The sequence below is a fragment of the Crassostrea angulata genome, chromosome 3 (assembly GCF_025612915.1).
Source record: "Crassostrea angulata isolate pt1a10 chromosome 3, ASM2561291v2, whole genome shotgun sequence".
Lineage (NCBI taxonomy): Eukaryota > Metazoa > Mollusca > Bivalvia > Ostreida > Ostreidae > Magallana > Magallana angulata.
The window spans coordinates 45068598-45078777 of record NC_069113.1 but is presented as its reverse complement, the minus strand read 5'-3'; the positions used below and the strand labels follow the sequence as shown (position 1 = coordinate 45078777).

Genomic DNA, 10180 nt, shown 5'->3' with positions numbered 1-10180 from the left:
TCCACGTATCCATTCAATTCTTTCAGTTTCTAATTATTTGATTTTTCATTAAATGTGTCGGGTGACTTTTATTTACACTGATTTGAAAGTTTTTTAAGCTTCCAAATCATTACAGGGCTGTAACTGAGCTGGTACACTAATAAGACATTGTAATTTCCCCTACATGAAGGTACATTGTACACATAGCTATCAACCTGCGGCCAGCAATAGGACATCTGTGGCTAGTCTTCGCATGTGTCTTACTAGGTGTTAAAGGTTTACCAGAGGTTAAAAAAACGCGCCTGTCGCCTTCGAGAAAACTATATTAATAACCACCTGTTTATACATGCGCCAATCAACGTCTTATTTCAAGTATAATGAGCTGCAAATTCCACGTGGGTTTATTCTATGCGAACTGTTCAATTTACTTCTTTATAAAAAAAAACCCCATGATTTATAGAGTATTGTTATCCATATTGGGTTTTGTTGGTATTAAGTGCTATTAATATGATAAGATTGTACAATGTCATCCACTAGAAATGTGTACATTAAAACATGGTGTAAAGAGTGGTTGCCATTTTTTTTTCTTTATTATGAGACTAATTCATATCATGTGTTATCAATAAAACACATTATTGTAGCAAAAGAAGAATTAAAGAGCTTCGATCACTTTTTCGAGGTGATTCAAGATAAGAGTGAGTGAAAATATCTGTACATCGTTCTTTCAAAATTAGCTGCAAAGGGGTTCTTCTTTTTTTTAATGCATAAAAACAATATATGAGCAGGTTTATTAAATGCAAAATTAAAATTATATATAACAAGATCATAATCAAATTGACCGCTACTTTTTCGTCTAGTAGTATCATTTGTTATCAAATTGCACAAACACTGATATTTTGCAAAAATTTTAAGTTAATCATTAACATTTACAGCAAAATAAATTTAATTACATCATTGACCATGATATTCTCATCTACATATGCACTAATTACATAATGTATGAAGCTAATGACTTCATCATAAAGTGAAGCAATGGTATAATTTGGCGGCAATTTCTGTTTCGGAAAAAAAACCATGAATACAATCACTAATGGGACTGCTGCAGCAATCAGACATTACAAACTGTTTTACAGTTATTATACTTAGTCTATGTGACGTATTATGATATAATGTATTTAATACAACACAGAAAAAACACATTCGAACAGCCATAATACTCATAACGTTCTCATCATATATAGCACAACGCTTTGTTGTGCTTTGTTAAGACTACGTCATAATTCTGTCATCATTGAAAAAATGTTGGACAGAGCAAGGCGTCGAAAGTGATTTATGTTCAGCCATGCGCGACAGCGGGTCATTTTGGGAGCAGAGACCAGGCTGTGTTCTCAGATCGCAGGGGGTGCTGTGGTGAACCGCTGTGACTCTCAAGTTAAGGAGCCGGTGTTGAGGAAGATAGTCCTCAGTAACTTTCGCTGACCATTTTAAAAATTCAACAACCGCCGTGGTATGTATTTACTTTTTTTTTAATTGCGCATATTGAGATTAATTTGAAATACATGTATAACATTTAAAAAAGAAATAAAAATCATATTAAAAGACCAATGTCTCTCGTTGAGACAATCTTGAAAGATAACAGTGTTTTTATTAGGGTTTTTTATTGAAAAAAATGGACCTTTACGTTGTTTTATCCAGTAATACGTATTCCGCTGGATTTCTATATTTGACGCCATAAACCAAGCAAAGGGACTTTCCAAATTTTACGCAGAAACAATTCTAAAGTTCCAAGATTAACAAATAGTTTTTATGTAATAATGTTTTAAATGAACTTTGTTAAAAGAATGCAACATTTTTTATTGCAGTTTACTTGTTTTCTCAAACGGAAATGAATTTGACAAAAAATTAACAATGTATTTTCTAATTCGGTTTTTCGGTTGAATAATGAAATATTGATAACTTTGCATTTATATATATATTTTTTTAAAAACCCAATATACTAATATACTGTTTAATCAAGTCCCTTGAAATTCGAGCCTAGAAAAGGTGAAACTACATTGTGTCAAAGTCATTGGCCCTGATTCAACTTCAAACAGTTTCATGTCCACATCAGGGTCAAGAGTACAGATGTGGCTCTTCCACACTCGTCACCTAGCTGACGTTTATGGCTCTTTTACCGATCAAGAAATGGGTCGACAGTTAGCCGGCAAAAGCCGGCTTCTACTTTCTTTTTCTTTCTGATATTATTATGTACATGTAACAAATACGTGGTGTTTCGAGATTACATGCATATTTTGAATCTATCGGCGGTTTAAGTTCCCTGTTAAAGAAAGTTTTCAGCTTGTCAAGGTATTTTTGCAAGATGAATACTAGTTACTCTTTTGAATACTTAAAAACATCAAAATAAAGATTAAAAATTTTTGAAAAAAATTATCTTCCTTTCTTTCATAAAATATGATACAAACAAGCATTGGACATTTCCCTTAGTTTGGATTTTAACGTGTTCTATTTGTTTTGTGTTTCCAATGATGACATCATTATAATTGATAAAGAATAATAGGCAACAATAAGGCGGGAATATTGTGTGAAATATACAGACGGGCTTTACTTCCTGTTTATATATGTCTAGCTTCATTGTGTTTTTGTTGTTGTTTTTTTTTTTTTGGGGGGGGGGGGGGTTGGGGGGGTTGGGTGGGGGGTTGTAATTTTTGGGGGGCTGTTGTTGGGCTGGGATTTTTTGTGTGGTTTTTTGGGGGTGGGGGTCTGCAAGTCATTACTGGTTCAAAAAACATACATTCTCACAATTTCTAGAAGCATATCCCAATCTATGGTATGCATGTATGCAATAGACAATCATGTCTTGTTGCAACGTTATATCATAAGGTTTCTTTATTGCAAGATATACGAAAGAATAGCCTCTTCAGAGACATAGGACAGAGGTACTCATGTTTTCAGCAATTATGTCCTATTTACAACGGTACACGTACCGAGGTGTTTGAACATGGCCCCGGGAGACCCCCTGTACAACTGTACAATGTAAAAGAGTTGTAAAAACGCCTGTTAGATATTATTAATCATTATATCAATGCACTACAATGTGTGACGCATTAAAAACAATTTATTGGAGATCAATCCCCGGCTAGTGAGAAAACTGTCCTGAATTGAAAAACTAACACACATTATATCAGATAAAGATAGTTTTTATGTTCATTTTGACCTATTTATTTGTAATTATAAATGAGACATCGATTTGTTACTATTACTTCTCATAAACAAAGATGGTAGTAGTTTTAAGTCACGCAAATTAAAGTTTAACATGTAGGTATCACTCGATAGACAATCAAGAAGGTTTAAATTTTATTCTGCAGTCAAGCAAATGTTTCAGTTTGAACTAGTGTAAGATTTTGAAAAAGACAGTGAGCGATATTTTGCAGATCATTAATACAACAAATAGTTTTTTGAAGTGGTTGAATCACAAGTTATTTACACATATGTAGGTCAATACATTTTTTTATATAAACATCGTTTACGATGTTGTTTAAAATCTATCAAACACAAGTTTTTGGGGCGGTTTAGAGAGCTCGTTGGACGTAGCCATTTTTAGACTATATTAATTTTCTTAAGATTAAGAGCTTTGTATTAAGACATAGTAATTAATAAAAAAATTTAATCTAAATTTTATGGACTACTTCTTCACAAATAAAAAGTTAACGCAGAATGGGTAAAATGTTGACCATGCAGTCGGCCTCAAGTTCCTTAAGGTGGTATGGGACACCTCCATGTTGTTGTACGTATTATTTATCGAAATAAACAATAAAATCAAGTATAATTTTATAATTAGTTTCTTTCCCAAAATTGTTAACTACATGTAACAGCGTAGCGCAGTGGTTTGGAGAGTTTACTACGGACCGCTGTAGATACTGAGTTCGAATTCCGCCGCAGATTTTAAAATTTATACCTTTCCAAAAATTAATTGTTTTTGGTTAAATATTGTAAAAATTGAAAATTCTAAACAGGTGAAAGTATTTGAATTATAATGTACTGTAATCCCCATTAATATTGACAGATACCACCTTAATAACAGTTTTAAAGAAGAAAAAACAACAACAACAAATTTACCAAATTAACAGTTTGTTTTCTAAATTTAATTGAATATGCATGTCTCATTCTGAAATAATATATCTCTAGCCCGGATATTAGTTTCAAATTCTGACCATAGTTAAATACTGAGACGACAAACGGTACGATAGACAAACGCCATAATAATCAGGGCTACTGAGACAATCGAAAGCGCTCTTCTGCTGCAGGGCCTTGGAAATGATGAATAGGTTCTCACTGAAACTTACTAAAACAAGGCTTCATTCATGAATGAATTCACGAGGCTCTACACGAGAACTTTGGTGTATGACATTGATATTTATATGTCAATTATTTAATATCAATACAGTAAAGGTCAGCCCAACTATAATCAATTCAGTACTTGCAAAAAAAAAATACTACGAAACTTACAACTTAAAGTATTGTTGTTTCGTTATTATATATCGAAAATCATTTGATTTCATTGAAAATAATCGTTAATTGATGCTTTGGATTATTAAATAAAACCAAGATAAAAAAAAATCGACTAAAAAAAATTAATCAACCAAAATTGCATAATGTAAAATATCAGCACATCCAAATTTTCATGAGATTTCGGATGTATCGTCAAAAAATATATATTGTTAGAATCATTTCATGACTTACAGAAAACGATCAATTGATAATAAAAGTAAACAGGATACATTGTATTTCTGTAAGAATAAATTATTCAGAGTTACTGATAGATTTTGGAGCCACCTGTGATCGTTCAATGTACCACCTACCTTAATCACAGTAGAACCTGGTGAATGGGGTTGATTATACAGAGCCGTCAGAATTTTAAATACTCATTTTTCATATGAATTTCATTTTTTAAGTACAATAAAAAAACAATCGCAATCAATCAATCTCTCGCGTGCTTTTTAGTGATTTTAATGGGTAATTTATGAAAATTAAATTAAACTGATCAGGTCTGAACATATGATTTATATCTCTCTCTCCATAACCACAATTTCTAATGGATTGAACAGAAGAATTTTCTATACTCATCAAAAAAACTTTTTACAATGCGTTCACATAACCGAGACGTCACAGCCGTTGGAAAATTCATTTAAAAAATTAATTTATAGAATAGGGAGAACTTGTTCGGCACTAAAGGCCATTGCACAATACACCCCTGAAAATCAGCTTCATCTTATAGTGTGATGTTCAAATTTTATATGAAGGTTTTACTCCGCAACGAAATAATAAGTTCATACAATCAATTAGTACCATACTTCGTTCAAAAATCGTGTTAACTTCCATAATAAACGATGACCTTAATTTCCTTATGATGTTGAATAAGCAATGTAAAGAAACTCGCTCTCATATATTGAACATATCAATGTTTACAATTTTTCGGAACAAATGGTTTAAGATTTTATTACATCTGAGATTTGATCAGATAGCTTGCAACGCATGGTCATAATCAAGTTCAATTTAGAACGAAAATACGTTCCAAATGATTACACTCTGCACATTGCAGAACACAAAAAAATTAAAATACAAATTATTAAATTTTTATCAAGTTATATCTATAGCTTTGTCTTAATTCAATGACTGATCGCTAACAAAATTCACAAAAGAACATAGAAATAAAATCATTTAGTTAAATTGATCCTTCTATGAAAAGATTTCAAATACGAGACGTGAATTCCATGCATTTACTTGTGCTCTAAAAAGCAAAGAAATGAATGAAAGAAACTATCCTAATGAACTCCTTCTGGTTAGAATTTCTAAAGTTCAGACTTGTCTCAAATCAAAAAACCGTGTAAACGGATCTATTAATAAATACTAAGTAGGCAGGAATCTCTTAATTCAGTTAGAAAATCAAACCCTTTTTGACACATAAAAAAGACACATCTTGTATTTAAATTTCACCTTAGTAATTTTTAATAATTGTTAGTCATGTCAGAGACTCCTAATGATTATTTTGAATGAATGATGGATTGTTTTCCCAGGGCATTACTAACAGAATGGTGAGCAGTCTGTCACTCTAGGCGTTACACAGAGGTTTCCCGTTCCCACCAATCACCGAGCCCGCACGTACACAAGCTGTATATAAAGCTCCCGAACCCGAGACCAAAGACACGGCCTCCGGACAATCAAGAATCCAAGGTGCGTTACCAAAAAAGCTTATTCTATTCTCGCTTCTCTTTTTTATGACATTTTTATTAAGAAGCGAGACATAAAGTTTGATTATTAGTATGCTGAGGTTTAAAGTTAATTTACTGTTTTTGCTAAAAAAAAAAAAAAAAAAAAATCCTATAAAAAATAAACTTTAGTTAGCCCTAGTTATTTTTTTAAGGGTTGGCTAGGGTGTTCTCTTGCTTTTCAAATATGACATTTATAGTGCATAATCAAATAAATAGACATAAAGTTTGATTATTAATATGCTGAGGTTTAAAGTTAATCTACTGTTTTTGCTTTAAAAAAAGAAAATACCTATTAAAAAAAATAAACTTTAGATAGTCCTAACTATTTTATAACAGTTTGGCTGGGATGTTCTCTTTATTTTTCAAAAATTACATTTAGTGCATAATAATTTCAAAATTTACACTTAATCCCTGTAGTTCATATATTCAAATGTTTCCATTAATGAATTTCTGAAATTCTCTTTCAAGATGCGGAAAGGACAACTCAACTTTATCGTCTGCTTCTTAGCAACGGTAGTCTTGCCGACATCTTTCGGATTAATTGAAGAAATACAAACACCCCGTGATATCCTCGAATGTCTGATCTACAAATCTCAGAACTCAACCATAGGCGAAGTTTCAGGAAGAACGATCCAAGATTTCTGCATCCGTAAATACACCCTGGACACCCAGAGCGGCAAAGAGAACTTCGCCAAGAACATTTCTACTGAAGGTGTGCAGTACCTTAAGTCCCTGTTTAGACAGCTAGAATCAGAGGTTCACGATCAGAAACGAGGAAAAAGACAAGCAGGAACCTGGAGAGTCCGAAGAGAGATCAGAACACTCAGCGATGCCGAGAGAAACAACGTTTTCCAATGCTTAAGAAGACTCAAGGGCGACTATGTAAGGCTTCATTAAATCCAATACATGTATTGATTTTTTAATTAATTCACCTGTACTTTGAAGGAAAGACATATATATTAATTAGATATTCTGATCAGTGTCTTTATCAATAAGATAATAATTGCGGTTAAATTAATTAGCCGTATTGCTCAGCAACATTTCTTACCTCTGAAAAAAAAACCTAATCAATCCTCGACAGGTGTAGTGTATGAAACAAAAAACAAACCGAAACCACAAATCAGATGCATTCGTCACTTTCGTTAAAAAAATTCTATTATCCTCAACAATGGTTTGTTTATATGTAAAACTTATTGGTAAAAAAAAACGTAGCTCTCAAGTCTTTGATTTATCCGTGTTTTGATTTCATCCAATTACTTATCTATGATTTGTTTACTTACAGTCTATTGATCCCAGAATGAGTACATATGACCTGATCGCCTCGCTTCACTCCGGACAGGCTGCCCGCATGATGCACAATGGACCCGCCTTCCTTCCCCGCCACATGGTTTATCTCCTGGTGTAAGTCTTACCTTAATGAATAAAGTTTATCAATATAGACAACAACAATTAAAATCCAACAAACAAATCAAAAGCAATTTATACAGTATTCAACTATATTGAACACCCTCCCCACCCCCTGAATAGAAATACTGGAAAAATATAAAAACGGTTTTATTTTGTTGCAAAACCGTGCTGTTACGAAAAGTCTGCATGCAATTTTAATTGCGACTTACAATAGGCATTGGCTTCTATCAAAAGACCGATTTCTGCACAATGGATATATTGTAAAGGACGACATTTATAAAGTTCGTACACTTTGTTATCTTTGATCCCTTCTATTTAAAAGAATGGAAACTGCCTGTCGGGTACCCATGCCTTACTGGGACATGACTACTGACAGCGAGATGATGGACCCCACCACCTCCATCGTTTGGTCTGATCTCTTCTTTGGACCCGGCAATGGACCAGTTCTGACTGGACCCTTTGGAAGATTCAGAACCCCCACTGGAACCCCAATCATCAGAAACATTGGATCAGGTAAATGATTTAATTAAACCACTCCATTAAAATTATCTACAAAATCCTATAATATTCACTTGCAATATCATCGTGGCATGATCGTTTCTTAATACTTTCTTTTCTTCTCCAGGTGGAGCTTCTCTGGCTAGAAAAGCTGGAATCAGAGCCTTGCTGTCCAGGAGAAGAACATTTGAGATCTCCGAGCCACAGCCAGCTCAAAGCATTTTCTCTATCGAGGTTCATCACAATGGCGTCCATAACTACATCGACGGTTACATGTCTGGTCTTAACACAGCTTCTTGGGACCCAGTCTTCTGGTTCATCCACTCTTTCTTCCAACTTCTGTGGGTTGCCTTCAGAAACGGTCAAAGAGCTAACGGCATCAACCCAGAGAGGGATTACCCAAGAGGCGTTCGAGTTCCAGCTGGTCATGAATTTTACCAAAGAATGAATTTTATGCCATTCATGCGAAGAATCACGAACTTGGAAGGATTATCCAACAGGTATGACCGTATTGTCCAGTATGCTCCCATGCCAAGATGCCCGGCTTGTGGAGGTAGCCCGTTCCTTGTTTGTCTCCGAGGCGTATGCGTGTCCAGGTCCAGCAGAAGAGCACCTGTTTTCTTCAGAGGAAAACGAAGCGCTGGCACTTCAGGGGATCAGTTGGCCGATGAAAATGTTAACCCCAACACCACTAATTTAATTCAATCCAATGAAGCAGCTCTCTCAACGCTAAATAAGCCCTACCAGAATACCTTTATGATCGACGGAAAAATTGATGAGGATGCTTGGGCTTACATTCCTATTAGGGTCTTATACGAAAGACCAAAAGGCTTTAACTTTCATACCACATCACCAGGAGCTACAAAAAGAGATATGTACGATCCTGAAAACTTTAAGAATGAAGCAAAGAGAATAGGACTTCACAATGAAGTACAGTACAAGCAACAGTGCACTCCGTCTGGATCCGGAGCAGCAAAGGTTTTCGTGCAGTCTAATGGACTCAATTACGCAGGCAAATACAAAGATTATGCAATCGTCGATGAAAGGCAACCAGTAACATCAGCAATTACTTATGTAGGATTTAAGAAGCCTTCAACATCCGATTCAGAGGTTATTTTAACAGCTTACGATACCTGTGGGCGCATCTGTCGACCCGCTTGTCCAGTGTATGGTCATCATCGCGAATCCTATAGAGCGTGCTCAGGTAGCTTCCGAATTTCCTCCAAATCACCTCTTATGTTTAGTCTAAATTACGGAAGCGCCGTGTCCTCTACATGGAATGTTAGGGAGATGGAACCAGGATGTAAGAGTAGTCAATCCCTACCGATCACATTTGTATGTGACCACCAAAATTCCTGGCCATGGGAATCAAAACTGTGATAAACTTAAGGGTAACATCTTCAAAGTATTAACCAAAAACCTCAGAGAGAATTCAATCCATGCAAATAGTTTTTCTGTATAAATTTTAATTATAACAGTTTGTCTCATCTTAAACTACATCAAGCAGTAACGAAATATGTACCTTATTTCAATCGTTGATATGAACAGATAATTTTTTTTCATTGTAATCAAAAGGTTTAATTGTACCTAAACGTATTAATTTTAGTTGTTAAATACCGCTACTCATAATGAGTGTCTTTTTCTTCCCTCCATTTGTGTCTGATTGTGCAAGTCTTTCAGTTTGTATAATTTATTTGTCGAGTGAGTGCCTGAGACTGAATGTACTGTGGCAGTGAATTGTGAATGCTTTGTGAATATAATCAAATAAAATCCTATGAGAATGTTAACAGTCTCCTTGTTGTTGTTTTCCAAAATCTTTAAGAAACAGAATCCGCCAATCGATCAACTTATCCGAACTTCAAATTGTTTAATTTCAAAATGTTGGTGTTGTCTAGTTTTATACATAATACCAGGATTTGTAATACGATTAAAAAAGGGGATTGGAAGGTCGTGGCCATAAATAGACAATATTAGTCTCCTTTATTTAGATATTTGTATAGAGGTAAAGGAAAATTTTCAAGTTAAAA

The 10180-nt window shown here is 34.4% G+C and overlaps 1 protein-coding gene across 1 annotated transcript; it reads left to right on the top strand.

Annotated features, from left to right (window-relative positions):
* Positions 1–1347: 1347 nt before the first annotated feature.
* Positions 1348–9940, top strand: LOC128176640 (tyrosinase-like protein 2). The gene is made up of 6 exons (XM_052843099.1): positions 1348–1486; positions 6054–6210; positions 6717–7130; positions 7531–7649; positions 7978–8168; positions 8281–9940. Exons 3-6 carry the CDS (start codon positions 6717–6719, stop codon positions 9531–9533), a joined length of 1977 nt encoding a protein of 658 aa, XP_052699059.1. The 5' UTR covers positions 1348–1486; positions 6054–6210; the 3' UTR covers positions 9534–9940.
* Positions 9941–10180: the final 240 nt, after the last annotated feature.

Bases quoted from the DNA above. Each gene is read 5' to 3' on its own strand.
- LOC128176640 (XM_052843099.1), top strand. From the start codon at position 6,717: ATGCGGAAAGGACAACTCAACTTTATCGTCTGCTTCTTAGCAACGGTA. The intron at 7,650-7,977 runs GTAAGTCTTACC...TCTATTTAAAAG, and splicing joins CACATGGTTTATCTCCTGGT to AATGGAAACTGCCTGTCGGG. The intron at 8,169-8,280 runs GTAAATGATTTA...TTTCTTCTCCAG, and splicing joins CATCAGAAACATTGGATCAG to GTGGAGCTTCTCTGGCTAGA.